The sequence below is a fragment of the Desarmillaria tabescens genome, assembly GCF_030435595.1.
Source record: "Desarmillaria tabescens strain CCBAS 213 chromosome Unknown EV420scaffold_90, whole genome shotgun sequence".
NCBI classification, from domain to species: domain Eukaryota; kingdom Fungi; phylum Basidiomycota; class Agaricomycetes; order Agaricales; family Physalacriaceae; genus Desarmillaria; species Desarmillaria tabescens.
Genome location: NW_026848389.1, coordinates 1 through 18,456, shown reverse-complemented (window position 1 = coordinate 18,456; position 18,456 = coordinate 1). Strand labels below are relative to the sequence as shown.

The following is an 18,456-nucleotide window of genomic DNA, read 5'->3' as shown; positions in this document are numbered from 1 at the left end:
TGTTTCCCCATAGCCTACTTGATACATAGATATTGTATTGATCTGTAGAAAAGGTCATTATCATGAAGAGATCGTTGGTTCGTAGAAATATTTACACCTTGGTCTTTCCTCGTTGGTCACTGTTCAGAGGTTAAGAATTCTCTGAGTCGACTTTACATATTGTACCGTCATCTGCTACGAGTTTGAACCTTACTGCAGGAGAGACGTGAGAACCACGGTAGAAGCAGTAGTCAAGACACATAAGGTTTGACGCACATATTTCAAAAGGTTGTGTCTCATCTCTCCGCATACTAGTAAAGTACACAGTCTCTGAACCTAACCAAAGTGGATAAGCATGAGATGAAGCATTCCTCTCCGTCATCGTACCGTTATTTCCCTCGACCCTAAAGCTAAGATCAACGTATCCCTGGGGAATATCAACCTAGACGTCGGACGTAAATCAGCTCAACCAATGTCCTGCGAACGAAGTCCCCGACAGACCGATCCACAAATCCTAGGATGTTCATTGAGCCACCACTTAGTTTCAGCGACAATCCCATCACCGAAAATTATCTTCACCCAGTGATCATTTCGAAGCAAATGTATAAGTTCCTGTACAATCGAGCTGGAAATTTTCTCCTTATTCGTGATATATGTCCAGAACAGCGTCCATGCAGATACACCAGCGATAGTACACGCGATGGCAATCGACCAGCGTTTCTGCATCGACCTGTCATCACCATGAAAGAGCGCGCATGAAAAATAAACCCCCACCTTGACCAGCGGCACTCCTCTTTCTATTTCTGGAGATTCCCTCTCCCTGAGGATATAACGTCGTGGACGTGCTGTATCGGAAAACGTCGTGACACGGGGCGGTTACCTCAGAGACGGTGGAGGGGCAGGCATTTGGCGTCCAAATGTCCTGCTTAAATGGATCCGCCATGATCCATCGCAGTTCTCGAGCATGTTTGCCTAGATGCATCTCAGCAATAAAAACGAATAGAGGAAGGGATCTAGCCGGAATATCCGGCACGGTTCGTATCTGGCGTTCGGTTCCGCCGCAGCCATATTTCTTGACCCTTCGTTATCCCGGGTCGACATCATCTGCAGCTGATGTCAGCGAGGCGCAGCTGGTCTGCGACGATCAGGATTACGGTAGTCGGAAGGATTCAGAGGGAATGTGCATATTCGCTGTCATTTCGGACTCATGCACTAGTAGATAATGTTGCTACAACTGTCATTACTTCTCACAACGAGCCATCGAGGTCGGTAGGAGTAGTTTACTTCTATTTACCTGAGCTGTATCAGCGGAGATGGCCAATCAATCCAGTTTTCCAGTTTTCCGATCCGAAAATATCCGTGACAGCATGTGGGTCCATATGGGTGCATCGCTCCTAAGCAGAGGAATTGCTGCGCAATTGCTAATCCGGTACAGGCGCTGCTCATAATTATATGTAAACAGAAGGAATTGAAAATCTGGGATTTGGTTGCTCCGATCAGCAGCTGACCAAAGCATTTTAAGGTCAGCGCCCTTTCGTTGAACTTGGGGTCAACTTGAGGCAGATAATTTGCTGTACATTCTTCGATACATACATGTGCAGTGAAGTGAATTTCATATACAGTGGACTGTTCCCGGTAATTGAATCCAACAGCACCAATTAATCCAGCTAGTCTGAGTTTTAATATCTGTAACACTCATTTCGGTCGAAATGACCGGGGCAAATATAGGCGTTGAATTAAGGCGTTTGTGAGTCCAGGTTCACCATCAAAAGCACCGCGCACGAGAATAGGTTGCTGAAATGCATCATAAACCATGGATCTCTCCCGCATTGCTTCCACTTTCTTTGGGAGGTATATTTGTATATTCAATCAAAGTCCAACGCTCTCCTCCCTCTCTGCCTCCGAGGATAAACGCAAAGATATTAATTGGGACAGATGAGGCCGCTACGGCAACTCGGACAGCTCCACTTGTACTCGCACAGAGACAGGAAAACCCAGATTTACCGAAAGATATCCAGGCCGCGGCTCGCGAAATAACCCACATTGTTTGTCCGCGATTGCTTGAGTTGAAGAGCAGAATGGACACCCGTTAAGCAGTCCCGTGGGATCACGGATCCATATTACCTTTGAAAGATTCCAGGCGTGCAGTAAAACACGAGGCCTAGGCCCTATGAAGGGACTCTTGCGTTTTGAATTTAGACGAGAAGCCCGGCGGTGGAACCAGATTACCAGACAATCTGAAGGGTCCATCATTCGCTGAGTGTTAATCAGAGTGGATCCACTTCTAAGATCATCGGAGCTCTAAAACTGACAGCATGGTGTCACGATGCGGAAGAATATTTATCAAGAGTGCGCTGAGTGAAAACATATTCGGTTTTATTGACAGAGGACCGAACATATACCGAGCATAGACATCATTGCACTAAGGATTCAAAGACTATCACAAGAAAGCAAGTCCAAAATCAAGGGAAGAGCTTCAGAGATCCGGAAAGATCATATATCCCGGGCGCTCATTGGTACGCTTCTGCTTGCGCGTTATACATCTGAGCATACTCTCCTTCAATAGCCATTAGCTCGGCGTGAGTGCCACGCTCTACGATCTTTCCTTCATTCAAGCACCTACGACACATGTCATCAACTTCCCGCTATCATTCAGGATCTCATCGATTGAATACTCACAAAACCTGATCAGCACGCTTGACGAGATGTGCGAACCTGTGTGTGACAAAGATCTTCGTCATGCTTTTACCTCGCTCCAAGAAACCATTCAATAAATCACGTTCAGCAACAGGATCCATTGCCGAAGTTGCTTCGTCAGCTATTAGGAGTTTAATTCCTCCGTTCAATAGCTTCATACACGCGCGGGAACTGAAACGTTTTCATCAAAACACAAGGGAGGCAATATCGGAAGGAAACGTACGCAAGAATTCTTTGAGTCTCGCCTCCTGACAGCTTCGTAGGCGTCCGCGGGGGATGTTCCTGTTTCTGTACTTGTATTGTTGCTGTCGAGGGAAACCTGTGTCCACAGCCAGAGACAGAGACGTTAAATGAGCGTTCAAATGCGTCGTTGCTGGGAGTGTAAAGGGAATCAAAGCCGTTCTTCTGTTCATGGATAATCGCAGACGATCCACCCATAGTAGCTGCTTTTTCAAGTATCTGGATAGGATGATTTCCCTGGATAACCGAGGTAGAGTTACCGAGAGCCGTGAGAAAGTTATCGCCATAGGATAGTGGATAAAGAACGTCTCCCTGCGAGAGAACAGTGATAGACGATCGAAGAGAAGCCAGCTCATAATCTTGTAACGGTCTCCCATCAATGAGTATCTCCCCAGAAGTAGGATCTCTCAAACGAGACAACAGGTTCAAGAGGCTAGACTTTCCACTGCCGTTGATGCCGACAATAACAATAAGCTGTCCGGGAGAAATATCGAACGATACGTCCTTGAGGGCTAGCTTATTGCCAGGGTATATAAACGAAACATCCCTGGACATTGACGTGACTAATATTCAGAAATGATAGTGGCATTTTACTCACCGGAAAGAGATGCTCATCCCTTCGCTGGAAGGCTTCTCACTACCAGGATACTCGCAATTTCCAGTAGCCATAGTCGAAGTGATATGCAGATCTCGGTAGCATAACTTCGCTTCCTGAAGTAAAGCAACGAAGGAACTGGAATAGCATAGTACCGTCAAATCGGAACTCTTCCTCAGGTTACTGAAAGCTGCCTGAAGAAGCATGCCTGCAGACAATAGAGATGGCGTCAGAGGAGTCCAGAATAACACAACGGAACATAATGCCTATGAAATGATTCACTTCAGTAATTCTTTCGGTAAGATCACAAATGAGCACACCGGAAAGCCGTCAACAAGAATTATGCTAGCAAGATCCCAGTACCATGGAGGGGGAACGCTTATCGAGGCGAAGTCTGCCTCACTGTATTTCTGTCTACCCAAAGATTCGATTTCTTTCTTGTATTCTATTAAAGTATCAATCATTTAGAACAAGGAGGACTAGGATGCGACAGTTACCTTGATATATGTAGCCTTCTGGTACGGTCTTCACCATGGAGTCGCGATAGACCCAAGGATTGAATATCATTTGATGGAGCCCTATCAAACGATCGTAGTGGGGATTCTTCGTCCAGTATACATATCCTGGAACGAGGATACAATGAGCTCCACCGTGATTATCGAGGAAAGTTTATTTACCCGCGCCTCCAAAACCGTTGATGGGCTTGAGCAAAAGGAAAGTCAGAACGCAAGAACCGAGCGTCGTGATTAATACCACGGGCAAGGATCCATCCAGGAGGATAATGAAAACTACAACTTGAAGGATAACGCTTATTATAGCACGTAGTCGAAGAATAATGGCCTTCAGGGTTGCCCACGCCTGGCAGTACGCTTGGTGAAACTCGCCGGGGTTGGGAAAGCTATTACCACCTAGGAATCATGAGAAAGGATGTCTGTACTTGGTCCGAGAGCGAATCATACCAGTTGCAGTATTCAGATCTAGAGCCAAGCTCGCTGGTAACATAATAAGAATTAAGATAACATATAACGCAGCGAACCGATGACTGACTTTTAGCGAACTGAGGATAAAGAAGCAACTTGGTCGCCGAGTCCAGTGCACGATCATTCCCTGTGCTGTGAATTTATCAATACAAAGAGTTATGTTCAGCAGCTAGGACCTACATGAGACGCGCAGCTACGACCGACACTGAGGCGGACGCCAACCAATACAGCACAGGATTTTTAAAGTCTTCCATCATTGTATCTGAGTTGGAAAACCCGGAGGTCATCCACATCTCAATCTACGTAGCTGTATGAGCCACAGAGGAAATTATGGATAGTTGGCATCTTACGGTGTGGAGTCCCACTTTGACGAGGCAAATCGCCACAGCCGGAGAGAGGCTCAACCATAGATTCGCGGTGATGTAGAGCAGGAACGTCGTCGGCGCGATGGAGTAGACATCGTTGAAGAGGCGAAGAGCAAAAACGCCGTGTTCTGAGATGCTGTATACCACCGATATGATAGCGTCGTGAGAGGGTAAGAACCCCTCTTTCTCGTACGCAATCTCGAAGATACCCAGTCGCTCCCGTTGGATAGGACCTTGGGCATCGTCGTTCGGCGTGCAGATGGTAGTCTTGGAGGAGAAAATTGAGTTATCGGACATTGTTGAGGTGAGCGATCGAGGAAAGTTCTGGGTAGTTGGTTGGAATCCTTTCTGTATTTATGTGATACGTTTCGGCTCGGGCTATCCTTAAGTGGATGAGTCAGTAAATCAGAGCCATCTTGTTTACCTGATTCGGGACATGAATTGTCATAGTAAACATCGGTCGTGTTGCAGGTACAACACGCGTTTTGGCCACACTCATTTCGAGAATGGTTGAGATCGAGCGGAGGTTAAAATTCCACGCCCACAGAGAGAACAGAAGTGAATGAGATGGTGGGGATCACTTTGTTCATTTTTAATGATAATAAAACAAGAAGATTAGTGTATCCAAGCCGACAATTATGGCGGTGCGGGTGGGAAGTCGAGTCAAGAGACGATGTAATCCATTCCTGTCTGTGGATTTGTTGCTTCTCCAGGATGACACATGAGTGACAAGAAGCAAGGACACAATCTCATGGACTAGTAACCTCGCGATGTTCGATGCCGTAATAGTGCCTTGTTAAGGACGTACTTCACAGTCTTCGACAGGGATCTATCGTGAAACAGCTTTACGCAGGCGCTGTACCCACACATGTGGTGTGCAAGAGCTTGTCGCAAGTTACACCCTAGTGATGCTATATGCCACACCCCACGAATGCAGATCTTCGATCGTATTTGCGAGAAATCGTGGCAATAAGAAGCTCTTGTAGCGATTACGACGGATAAAGATGCTGTATGCGGAGTCAGAATGTTACCTCAACAGCGGTTCAGTGGGAATTTTTACCATAATTTGATGGCGCTGTAAGATGCGCCTCGGTGGCGGTAACCAATCATTCCAGGGAAAAGAAACAAAGGAGAAGGGTATGGGCGCTAATCATAATCAGGTACAGTCCAATGATCCATGTTTCTAGCCCCGCAACAGGGTGACCTGACCGTTTTCTGAGTTTGGTAAAAAGGTCCCAGTACCGACGATGTTCATTTCCGTAATTCTGATCCTTCAAGGTGGCCGCTGCGAGCCAAAATCATGGCACGCTGCATAGCTCTTGGAATACAGGTCATGTAAACCGTCGCCATGCCACCATGTGCGTGACGCAATGTTCTCCCTCGGCGCGAAAAGCAAGCGGAGAGGCGTAATCACATACTAGTATCAGGCGTTGGAGGTCTGTTGACACGCCATAATTAGCAACGAGATTTTTTACGACCGTGGTCTATGTCCGCGGGTCAGAGGGCGACCCTATGGCTGTGGTTGGTGCGCAAGGTATGTCCAGAGTGTTTGTTGTACTCTTTTAGGAAACGATTATTTCAGGATTTAAATAAAACAAATGGGTATGTTTGGGGAATACCTTCGGAAAACCCAGTTAATAGACTTCATGATTGCCTCATGATCTATTGAGAGCGGAAATACCCCGGTAGGTGCACAACAGAAACCACGCCGCAATCGATTTCGGCGCTTAAATGAAGAGATGAAGTGCATGGTTGTGAAGAGCCAAACAATGAACTGAAATCAGACCTCAATCAAACGTGACACAAAACGGAGGCACATACTTCCTCGACATAGATGAAACCCACCTCGTGTAACAACCCCAGTGCTGCGGGAGCAATGAGAACTGATTTCAATCTCCAATAAGTCTGGATTGGCACAGGGATACGAAAGAACTTCCGTCGCAGCTAAATGGGGTAGGTTAGTGTAGGGATACCTTGAGGGCGCGCCCGGTTACCGAGGCCAAAGTGCCCGACCTGATCGATGGGTGCGCTACAGCTGAATAATAATTTCTGAAAGACATTGAGGATGTATTCTCGCATAAATCAAAAGAAAGGAATAGGAACTTTTGCCAAAAAGAAGTAAGATAACGATAAAGGGAAGGAGCAAGGGGGTAGTAAAAGTTAAGAAAATCATATCGGGTCGATATTATTTTTAAGCCCTCTCCTGACCGACCGACCGACCGTGTGGGAATAACATACCCTTAAAGGACCGATCATGTGACTAAATGACGCACAAGATTCCCGGTCCGTTGTCTTCCGTTGTCTTTCCGTGCGCTGCCATGTCCTTACAGGCTATGATGCTAACGGCGAGTTTTATCCTCATCTTCCTAGGTCAACACACTGCACGGGATAAGTACTACGTTCAAGCAAGGTAATGAACCAAATTCCAATTACTCAATTGAAAGTAGTGTTGCCGCGGCTCAGCTTATCTCGGCTTAACGCTGAAGTCAGTTTTGAGCCATTTTCTCTGACTGCACCAATGTTCAAAATGACAGACAATTTGATGTCTGCATTCACTCACAAGACTTATTGGTATTATCAGTGACTGTGTTCTTGTTCCTCATACCCTTCTATCCTCGGCAGGTGACGGCGGCTCAAAACCGACTTCGGCGTTAAGCCGAGATAAGCTGAGCCGCGGCAACACTAATCGAAAGTTCACATTTCTTTGCTTTGGGATGCCTCTCTTGGGCTCTGAAGCTTTTCTTGGTCATTTAGGCATGTAAATTGGCCCTTGTACTGAGTATGGGGTGCACAGGTGCTGATTTACTAGGACCGGCAAAATTATTTTTAGTGACCTTTTCGACTGACCGACCGACCAACCGGATGTGCCGGGCTGACGGCCCGCAACCCCCTTGGGAAGGATGGCTGGAAGGATCAAGCCGACTTCGGCAATTGCCGGACCGCCTTCACTCCGCGCCATCGCGTAGGAATCCTTTTTCCATCTACGCATTCCTTGTATTCCTTTCGCCTCTCCTCTCCATGCTTTCTTTGTTACGGAGTAAACAGCAGTCAAGAAATACCACCTCTCTGTTACAAGTAATGGCCCGTACGCGCATGTCGAGCTCTGTCTCGGAACAACGCCCACCTAAAAGGGCCCGAAAAACAAAGATCAACGACGAAAAACTGCAGGGTGCTGAGGTTAAAATTGGAAGAAGTCCTGCCTCGTCACACAGCCTTTGGCATGTTGGTGCCCACGTTTCTGTCGCTGGTGGCATTGAGAATGCAGTACTGAACGCGGCGTCTATAGGGTGTGTTACAACAGCTATACCTCAAAATTTCTCGTGCTATGTTTCACGTAGAGCTGATGCTTTCGCGTTATTCGTAAAATCACCCAGGAAGTGGGCTTCTGATCCTTTCAAAGACTCAATGGTCGAAAACTTCAAGGCGCGTATGAGGGAATACCACTACGGACCTAGAGATGTTCTAACACATGGAAGCTATCTTATCAATCTCGGCAATCCAGACTTGTGGGTTCTTCCAGCTGCCAAATGTATTATTTGAAAATTGTGCCTTGTAGTCAAAAGAGAGAAAAGTCATATGAATGCCTTGTTGACGACCTAAACCGTTGCCAACAGCTCGGTTTGGAGGTTTATAACTTTCAGTTAGTGATATAGTCTCTGGAATCAATCTTGGTTAACAATATCTAGTCCAGGTTCGTCTGTGGGTGCAGCGACGACCGCGGAATCAATAGGCCTCATCGCGGAGTGCCTCAATCGGGCGCACAAAGCTACAACATCTGTAGTAACTGTACTTGAGAACATGGTAAAAAAATCAGGCAATCACCCTAGCAAATCTCTAACGGTCTTTGACAGGCCGGTGGCGGTCATATCATCGGCTCTGATTTCTCTCATCTCGCAGATATCATAGCAGCCGTAGAAGATAAATCCCGCATTGGAGTTTGTTTGGATACATGTATGGCTCGCGTTGCGTATCGGTTGTCGACGTTAACACCCTTTCTAGGTCATATGTTTGCAGCGGTGAGTTATGAACCATATGGCAAGACTCCTTTCTCAAACAGCAACAGGGCTACGACATCCGAACCAAACAAGGATGGGAGTGAGTCTCATTCCTCTCGTACTTGACTTCCATTGAGCTTGATATGAGAATAGCGACACGAGTACGACCACGTCTCCTCCTTTATCCTGCCGTTAATTGACACCTTCACACCAGTAACAAAGTTTGATCAACAAGTTGGCTTGTCATACTTGCGCGGAATGCACCTGAACGACTCCAAGACAGATTTCGCGTCAAATCGTGATCGCCACGAGAACATCGGCATGTTCGTTTTATCATCTCCGTTTACATTCCCCGAAACTCACCCTCCGTAGGGGCCGTATAGGATTGGAGCCGTTCCACTACATCCTAATTGATCCTAGAGTTCAAGGTATACCTCTTATTCTGGAGACCTCTGAACCAGAGGCGTGGGCCACGGAGATTGAGGTGCTGAATGAGCTCTCCACCTGTACCAAACTCGATGATAAGAAGAAAAAGGTGCTCCTCTGTCGCATTCGAAAGAGCCTGAGAGGAGCTGGTCCTCACAGGGCAGGTTCAAGACGAATCCAGCGCTCAAAGAAAACCGATGATGATGATGAGGAATGCGATAGCTAAGTTTTCGACCTGAAGATAGCAGTGTCTTATTTACAGTAAGGTGAGAACCTGAGCTTCCCTTGATGTACCGTCACTTATGTAGCTTTAGGGAGAGGCAATGAGGCATGATGCTGGCCACCGTATATTTAACGTTGTGATATTCAGGCTATTTTTACCTTTGGACAGCTCAGTGTCTGATTACATAAGTAACTGCCTCTTCTGTTTTCGCTAAATATGCCCCCCATAAGAATAATGGTCGCTCCGGCACATAATTCACAAGCCCTCATTGGAAGCGGTAAAAGAGAACGAACTTGGTTCTTTTATGCATTTTCGTGCAGCAGTCGTAGCATATCTTTGTGTCCGTATTGAGCAATGACTGAAATCTCCGAAGGGTACTCCGCCGGCCTTCTTTTCGTTTTCTTCCATATACCCTTATCCACTCGTGAACCGTCCCGACCGATACATTTAAGGCAGCGATACAACCATTGCCTTGCATATATAACTTGCAAGTGAGTTGATTATATGCTTTATCTTCACCACAAATCTGCCGAACCCACGCAGTCTGAATGTGTCGCTCGCTAACAGTTAGGTCAGGTGAGTGATTTTCGATTGTAACCAACGTTCCGCCCGCTGATGACCCGATGAGATGTGGCTTTCATTTCTAAGGAGTTAGCGGTGACGATTCTCTATGGGTTCCGTCTGATGCTTTTTGAGTAGATTGACCAAAGGTTGCGTTTCTCCTTCGAAGAATCTGACTCTCTTAGCTTTGCGTCATAAGCCACTGGATATCGCCAAGGAGTCGAACGTGAGAGAAAGCGTCTACGGGTCTACTCTGTATTAGCAACGGGTCTGTGTTGCGCAACATACCAGATACTGGCAGCTATTAATTTAGTGAGTTGCAGTAGTCAATTTTGTTGGGTTTTGCTTATACATTTTCAGCGAATTAAACTATGTTAAACGACTCGGTCTCTGCTTGTCCTTAGACGCTGATTTTCACATTCTTCCACTGCCGGTAGATCGGATACAATGCCGGATATCCTTGTAGGTCAAAGTTAATTGGGCATGGGACCACTGGGCGTCTATCGAATCATCTCTCATGTCTACCATCACCTCAACGCCGAACCATCCCATGTCAACCTGCTCTGCTAGATTACAGAAGGATTTACCGACCGAGCAGCAAGGAAACGAGGCCGGGGAAGAATACATGCATCCGATCACAGTCGCCATCGAGCAATCTGGGTTCACAGAACTAAGATATCTGAATAGTCTCAGAACCCTGGTGCTGTACACTATTCCCTTTCGCTTGTTCATGATATTAACTAGATTTAGGGCCAAGAAAGTGCAGTTATGGAACGTCACTATGAAAGACAACAACACACTGCTGACGGCGCCGACAAAACTATGACTCGCTCGTGGTTTTTGCGGATGAGACAGATCATGCAGGAGATCGACCGATTTTGTCCTGTATGTGGCATTATGAGCGGGGATTTCGATTTTTGGATCTAGGGTTGATACGCCTGCCTGGCGTCTACCCTTGGAAAACGCGTATAAATCTTAATTTTATTATCCTACAAACTACGTTTGTAGCTGTGCGAGTAAGAAAGAACCTGCAAGGCACACAGCAAGAAGTGTTAAACCCCACTGCGTCAGTAAGGACTCAGCCGTGACAAGCCTAAGGGCTCGGGCAACAGACCGGTGATCCGATGACTCAGCCCGAGTGACCGAAGGTCCAGGCAGGTCGAAAGCACATGGCTCCAGCCGAACCGGCATCCCAGGCACTGATGGCCGCCTGATGGCATCGGTCCGAAAGTAAGAATAACAAAACAAAGAACGATCGCGTACGGCTTTACTTACCTGGCAGCTTTCCTAGTCTCTCAGGCGGACGGTTGGCTCGCCGGGTAGATGAGAAACAAGAACCGTAACACCAGGGGCTCTGACCCGGTACAGGTAAAACTTAGTATCATGAGCCAGGACACCAGATTGCGGCACAAGATCATGATCGGGTTCACCTGGGAGCCGGGATATGAGCTCATATCCACCCGGCTCAGTCAGCGGGCGCAGTAATAGTACCTGGAAAGATTGGAAATATAGATAGGGTAGAATAGTATAAATACTGTCCATGTAACTAGCGGGAGGTCAGGTTTCTGACCCCCGGAACGCTACCAAGCAAATTAGTATGGGTTTTGGTTAAGAGCTTCGAGTCCTAGACTCACCTGGAATTGTATTTAGTGACCTGGTCACATTTTGTGTGCAAGAACCGTTCAGAAAGCAGTCAGTTCAGAAAGATACAGACAGACAGTCAGAAGTACAGTCCAGAATCCATGTTAGCACCAGTAAAACTGCAACCAGGCAGACAGTATCAGTTCAGACACTGCACCAGGCAGTTAGTACGCATTCAGGAAACTGCACCAGGCAGCCCGTTGGTATCAGATTGTGTTCGGTAACACAGAAAGTCCAGATTTGTGTCGTTTCAGAATATTGCAATCAAACAAATTATATTCATTATCAACCCAGAACTAGTATCCACAGTACAAGCATTGACCCGGTGTAACTTACCCCTTCGAACCGCAATTATTGAGTGTGTTAGGGTGTGTGTGTGTGTAGCACTTCACCTTCCTTAGCATAGTTAGTACCTTTCAGGGTATGCCAGACCTTCACAGTTACGACGTTCCTCCCCATCTGTGATCCACAGTTGCTGCCCCGGCGGGTTTTCGTCGTACATTCTTGATAAGAACACCCAAGCCAGTGGCTTCGGTATTTCCTTATCTCCTCAAGAAGGCGGTCATCCTTTTCTGATGGATGAAAGTCTCCTGAATCGCTACTCCATCGTGTTCGCAAACATAGCTAGGTTCGAATTAGGCCCCAGCTCCGACCCTGAACTTCTTCCCACCCCTGCCAGGACCTTTGACCTTGTCGTTATGGACGCCAGCCACCTTCGCAATCAACCGCAGAGGGCGGCTCATAAGGTCTATATATCTGAGCTGATCCTAGGACTCAGAGCCGTGAAAATGGGAGGATCGATTGTTCTTAAACTTCACCGTCCAGAATCAGATTACTCAGCGCGTCTTCTTTACCTCCTCGATAAGGTGTCTTGGAGAATCAAGACGTTCAAACCAATGTCCATTCACAAGGATCGTGGTTCGTTCTACGTTATCGTCCGCGGTGTTGGTTTGGATGTGCACCACCGGCCCTCATTCGAACGGCAGGCTCTGTTGTCTCGCGCGGTGGAATCGTTCCAGATGCTTTGGGTCGATTTGGGCGAAGAGGGGAGAGAAAGGAATTTAGTTCCGGAGGATTTGAATTTTATCATCACGGTAGACGATCTCGTGAAAGAGTATACAGATCGTTTGGGATGGCTCGGTCGTAAAGTCTGGGAGATCCAGGCAAGAGCACTTGTGGCGTTATTCAGGAGGGAAGGGGTTGCAGTCAATTAGTCCTATGATCTATCAGCGATGGGTAGGTTTTACATTCCCAAGCGTTTTAAGTGTAATTAATGTGGTCATACCTTCGCAGCATGATTCTCGTTTTTCCGTTATAATCGTACACTTCACGGGTGTAAGCAATTATATAGGGCACCTCATTTCATCTCCACTGAGATGAGCAGCACACAAGGACTAGCAGTGTAACGGGCTTACTCCAAAACCTATCATCCTCTAGTATCCAATCATCAATTCCCATTCTCTTTCCTTCATTACTATGTACTAGTATACCACTCTTACGCGTAGCGACATTGTAGGAGATTATACGTACCATGAAATGCCATTTCTTCCTTTCTATTGTTCTCAATTCTATACTGTGAGTTGCATTGATGAGAAAGAGAAAGAAGAGGCAGGTACATCGAACTACGCGAAAAGCATGACTTATTTTCATCCTTCATTACATATGTCGCAGCGGAATTGTGATCATTACATGCTAACTAACACGCCTCATGTCTAAACTAAGTCCCCAGTCCGTTCCTCCAAATCTAGCGGTCATTCTTCTTGCGTCTTTTTCTTATCATCCGCTACTTCGAAGTAGATGCTGTGAGTCGTAGCGCAAATACCCTTCAACCTCTTCGTCTCGAGACGTTCTGTCGTTGCCTTGCGCTTTTGGGAGCTTCCCCGCCACTCGTCATCGCTATAGCACGCATTGTTGCACCAACCAAACCCCTTTGCGGGTACCTTCATATCCTCGGCATGTCTGCGCAACGTATTGCAAAGCCATGTAGGATTGTTCAACTTCTCCATTCTTGTGAGACGCATTCCCTTCGGGGTGAGCGCCGCCATGTGAGGCAATGTTGCCATGACCTGTTCGTACAGTAGTTCGTTTTCTGCAGTAGGTTCTGGCTCATACCGGACAGCGAAAACATCGACCAATTCGCGTATCAACTGATCGAGACCGTAGACGTCGAAGGAAGGCAGCACCTTATGAGCGCCCGTCAATACACCGTACTTGCCTTCACCACCTGTCTCCCCGCGAGATTCGATTACGGAGTCCTCAAACCATAACTTCAAGTTGTGGTGTAACTTCGTCGGTAGAAATGAATTGCGGGTATGTCGGAGAGTTACGTAGAGGAGAACCCATACGGATGATTCTCTGTCATCTACCAGCGTGTGAACGGTCCCATAGGAAGCCAAAAGGTGCGCAGACATGAACTGCCAGGTACCCTAGAAGATGGGAGAATAAGGAAAGAAGGTTGTGACAGGTTGCGTAGAAAACCTACGGTTCGGCATATGCGTTTGTCGTCACCTCTGTTGTTGAGAATAACACAGTGATCCCAGTCAATGAGGAACCCTCGGTGATCTGGGGTGATCATAATGTTTCCGACGCTGATATCTCGGTGCAGAATGCATGCCCTGTCGAACGCCGCCTGGTGAGCTATGCGCAACAATAGAACGGTTAGATCGGAGGAAATGGACAGGAAAGGATGTAACGCACCTTCCATGGCATCCGCTATACAGGTCACCAAGCCTTTAACAGAGCAGAAAGTCGTGAGATCTCTTCCGACGGTTTTCAAGAAGATTCGGTGGGCCTGCAAGGTCGGGAGCAAGTAGACCTCGTCGTCGGGGAATCTGTGCGACAACGGCCCTCCTACATGTTCCTGTGTGATCGTGATCATGTCAGGGATGTCTCCCCCGGCCTCCATCTCGGCTACGTATGGCACTTTGTGCTGGGCAAGAAGACCATAGATATCCGATTCTTTCGCAGTCCGAGCCGAGTCTTCACGCCAATAATCTTTCATGAATAATATCCCCCACGACGCTTCGCAGGATCATGCAGATCAGGACTATCCAGATCAATAGCCAGAGAACGACGTGTCGAGCGCCCAAATGGAGAGAATGCGCCGTCATCGAACTTGGGAGCACACACCACGAATCGACGAGCCTGACCGTTGAGGGTCATGTTTATGCGGAAAAGCTTCTGATCCTCGATATTGATCTCTCTCTTCGCCTTAGGTCCCGATTCACCATGCCACATATCCGTATCGTACAGGCCGAATTTGGTTCGAGCAATTATGGCGTCGGGGCCGTTATCAACAATGGGAGAGACCGTGGGGTCTTTCCCTCGCTGGCTAGGTGTTAACTGCGCGAAACGTTTGTAATATTCGAAGATCATGTTCGGGTCCTCGGTGTAGTCGAACCGCTTGCTGACGATGGCCCCGGATCGGTCCCAGCGTATGAATCGGGCGAAGCGGCCACAGATGAGAATCGTGAAGAGGTGAGAGCGGTATTGGAGCATCATCGTGAAGCCGGCATAGCAGGATATCTGTCCGCGTGTCTCGCATCCCTTGACGGAGTTGTTCTCGAAGGGAAAAGCCGGTCGCATAGATGAAGTCGATTGCGTGAGCTCTGGTACCTCCTCACCGGCGCGAGGATCTTCGTCAGTTTCTTCTTCTTCCTCCGATTCTTCGTCTTCATCGTCATCCTCCTCCTCCTCCCCTTCCTCCCCTTCCTTATCCGTTTCCTTGGCGGGGCGTTCGTCGTCTTCCAAGTCAACGAAGGCGTCGTAATTATCGTAGGACTTCAACTCTGTCTGCGTCTCCATAAGCGAGTGATCGGTGATCCGGCCTTCAGGCATGTTGTCCGCGCCGTACACTCCGATATCGACTGCAAGATTACCACAGTTTGTGTCTGGGTCGCGGAACTCTCCAAGCTTCGGGCATATCGACAAGTAGGCCGGTTTCTTGGCCTTAAACGATATGGGCCAGTTATTAAGAGCCTTGATCTAAGCAGGAGTAGTCAGTAGATGAAATACTGGAAACCGTAGACCGACTGACATATTTCTTGTACATGTAAGGCTCACGAAGGCCTGCCATGGAAATAAGCATATTCTGCCTGTACCTGCTCGGTTGCTTGCACCTGTAGTCGTCCGGAGTAGCATCGTTCCAGGGCATGTATTGCTCCAGAAAAGCTTGCGCTGAAGGACCAGAAATAAAATGACCGCCTGCTTCGGCAGCGATATCCCTGTGTCTTTGTCGAATTTCCGGTGTGTCAACAGAGAATTTACTATGCCCTTGGGCCTTTTTGACGACGGGAGTGTGGACCATGCCGTACTCAGGGAGCCAAGGACGGTTCGGAGGAGTAACGCGATCGGTGTCGGTGGTGGTGGAGTCAGCTGGTGACTGAGGTGGGGAATCGTTGGTAGCGTCTGCCATGGGGGAAAAGTTTGTGAGTGATGAGAAACCGTCGCAGTATATAAAGGATATGAGAACAGGGAGAATCGCCGCGAAAACAGAGCGAACAACGATAATCCATTGTCATAAAAGAGAATTACCTAGATAGCACTGTAGTTTGTCCTTTGTCGCGTTCTCTTGCTTTCTTCAACGGATAGTTCGGCACAATGAGTGGCGTAGTGGATCGTGGTAACAGTTCAAGTTCAAGTTGGCGATTCAAAGTCCGACCACGTGTTCGCGTTGTCCTATCACGTGCTGACGCGCCGACAAACTGAATTTGGAATAACTACGACCCATTGTTCCAACTTCATGTTTGCTGCCAAGAAATATGCAGATCTGGACCTGATATGAATATAAGGTCTTATAACCAGGTTGATTCCATTCAAAATCAATTGCAAATCGTGCCGCTGCTGCAAGTTTAATCAAGGTTGAAGGCTGGCTGGATGGCTATCAGCATACAAAGTACTTAGATTCAATTTCATTTTTTTCCGGTTTCTATACTATCCCTCATTGTAACAAAGTAGCAGCGGATACAATTTTTTTCAAGCTTCCATTGTAAGGAACCAACACCCTGAGATTGTTCCGGGAGATTATTTCGGCATTATCACACTGCCCTATCAGGTTATCGGAAATAGAACAAGGGTCCTTCCTATTCTCGATGTACAGCGGGCGCTCTGGTTTAGGTAGGAGCTCATGTACATCGATTTTTTTAATGTGAAGGAAACTTTGAGGAAACTGGTTGAGGATGATCTGTCGAGCTGGAGAGGTTTCCTCACACACCTTTCTGTCTGCCGGAGGTAGGGAGGTAGTATTACATTGCACGGTCCACCGGGGGATGCCGGACAAGGGGGTAGTAAAAGTTAAGAAAATCATATCGGGTCGATATTATTTTTAAGCCCTCCACCGACCGACCGACCGACCGCGTGGGAATAACATACCCATAAAGGATATGTCCTGTGACTAATGCAGCTTATATATCACTTGAAATTTTACGGCCGTTGTCTTTTTGCGCATCTCTACCTTGGTCTCTACATGATATTTTCCCTCATCGTACTTTGTCAAGTGCTGCAGGACCTGGCTGCTCCTAATATTTATCCCTGACAATCAGATACTGAATATATCCATCATCTCATGCCTATATGTAGGCAAAGCCAGGAGACAAAACCTGACACAAAAGTGGCGGACGGTCAGAAGAAAATATTCTTTGTGACTGAACCCACCTGACTAATCGCTGTGCCGATAGACGGCAGAATGGAATTCAGTATATCTCGGGTTCTGGAGCTGCTTTTGGTCATTTAGGACGTAAATTGGCACTTATCATCGAATATGGGATGCCCATACACTATTTTGGTCGGTATGGCAAAATTATTTTTAGTGACCTTTTTGGCCGACCAACCGACCAACCGGATGTGCCGGGCTGACGGCCCGCAACCCCCTTGATGCCGGACGTACATATTATACTGTACACCAACACGTTAGTACAACAACGATGTACTTAATTATATACTGACACCGAAAGTCGGACTCTGGTAGGAAGAGTTCTGTTTTCGACTTGTCAGAAATTGTATATAGATGTTACGATTATTCTTTTCTTTTTCCTTTTTCTTTTCTTTTCTTTTCTTTTCTTACGTGTTCACGCTCACTTTATGTTGCGATCTCGGCCGGACGTTGCTGCGGCACTATCTTTAGCCTACGCAACGTGTATTTAAGTAGAGCCTCAGCTGGTCTAAACCCCAGCTTCGGCTAAGGTTAATTCTACCTAACATCGAACTCCGTCCTTCTGTCTAAGTGTCCCATTCACTTTCGTCGCCTTTGACTTGTTGAGTGTCGTCTACCGAAGAGCGAGTAGAGACCTTAGCACGATCTAAGTCGATTAGAGTTAGTGGCTAACATTTAGCCGAAGCTCGCTCTACGTTGCTCAGCGTCACTTCCGAGAAAGAGCGCTGCCCAACTCGTTCCGAGAAAATTACCTCGCTTGACCAGAGAGGTCATCGCTTGCGTTCGTGTGGACAACCCGGTGCTTGTCAGCGCATAGCGAGTGGACCAACGGAAGAGCACTCACTTTCAATATTCATCCGATACACTACCTCGTCGCACTAGCCCTGTGGCTAATACCCCCTCGGCTACTCCTTCTGTTGTTAGTAACTCGGTTGATTCTTGAATCAATCTATTACGACGACCTACTCTTTGCAGTCTTTTTGACTGTATACTTAACCTTTCTCCTAATCGCGCTCGGAATACCGGCAGTGTTGCTAGCAAGCTTGCTGGCCGCCCTGTACTCGTTATATCCCCGCCTCGTTTAGGAACTACGTATCCCAACAC

The 18,456-nt window shown here is 47.3% G+C and overlaps 5 protein-coding genes across 5 annotated transcripts; 2 read left to right on the top strand and 3 right to left on the bottom strand.

Annotated features, from left to right (window-relative positions):
- Positions 1-130: 130 nt before the first annotated feature.
- EV420DRAFT_1279744 (cytochrome oxidase complex assembly protein 1-domain-containing protein) lies at positions 131-852 on the bottom strand (the record flags this gene model as incomplete). The annotated part of the gene is made up of 5 exons (XM_060468162.1): positions 131-192; positions 256-315; positions 367-421; positions 481-699; positions 754-852. Coding segments are annotated over 5 exons (495 nt in total), but the record flags the coding sequence as incomplete, so codon positions are not given.
- Positions 853-2,337: 1,485 nt separating this feature from the next.
- On the bottom strand, positions 2,338-5,407 carry EV420DRAFT_1753034 (P-loop containing nucleoside triphosphate hydrolase protein). The gene is made up of 11 exons (XM_060480435.1): positions 4,842-5,407; positions 4,672-4,790; positions 4,559-4,623; positions 4,471-4,503; positions 4,189-4,419; positions 4,009-4,134; positions 3,832-3,956; positions 3,515-3,777; positions 2,900-3,463; positions 2,659-2,847; positions 2,338-2,598 (listed from the first exon to the last, which is right to left on the bottom strand). The coding sequence occupies exons 1-11, from the start codon at positions 5,151-5,153 to the stop codon at positions 2,490-2,492; spliced, it is 2,136 nt and encodes a 711-aa protein (XP_060323125.1). The 5' UTR covers positions 5,154-5,407; the 3' UTR covers positions 2,338-2,489.
- Positions 5,408-7,949: 2,542 nt separating this feature from the next.
- Positions 7,950-9,737, top strand: EV420DRAFT_1316303 (xylose isomerase-like protein; the record flags this gene model as incomplete). Its single annotated transcript, XM_060468682.1, has 10 exons — positions 7,950-8,145; positions 8,197-8,362; positions 8,413-8,496; positions 8,543-8,657; positions 8,708-8,872; positions 8,920-8,951; positions 9,005-9,012; positions 9,066-9,174; positions 9,224-9,543; positions 9,592-9,737. The coding sequence occupies 9 exons, from the start codon at positions 7,950-7,952 to the stop codon at positions 9,501-9,503; spliced, it is 1,155 nt and encodes a 384-aa protein (XP_060323124.1). The 3' UTR covers positions 9,504-9,543; positions 9,592-9,737.
- Positions 9,738-10,359: 622 nt separating this feature from the next.
- On the top strand, positions 10,360-13,256 carry EV420DRAFT_1584599 (uncharacterized protein). The gene is made up of 5 exons (XM_060474766.1): positions 10,360-10,761; positions 10,812-10,946; positions 11,690-11,703; positions 12,175-12,938; positions 12,996-13,256. The coding sequence occupies exons 1-4, from the start codon at positions 10,579-10,581 to the stop codon at positions 12,914-12,916; spliced, it is 1,074 nt and encodes a 357-aa protein (XP_060323123.1). The 5' UTR covers positions 10,360-10,578; the 3' UTR covers positions 12,917-12,938; positions 12,996-13,256.
- Positions 13,257-13,453: 197 nt separating this feature from the next.
- Positions 13,454-15,287, bottom strand: EV420DRAFT_1316297 (uncharacterized protein; the record flags this gene model as incomplete). The annotated part of the gene is made up of 4 exons (XM_060468681.1): positions 13,454-14,128; positions 14,185-14,339; positions 14,400-14,723; positions 14,750-15,287. The coding sequence occupies 4 exons, from the start codon at positions 15,285-15,287 to the stop codon at positions 13,454-13,456; spliced, it is 1,692 nt and encodes a 563-aa protein (XP_060323122.1).
- Between the last annotated feature and the right edge of the window lie 3,169 nt (positions 15,288-18,456).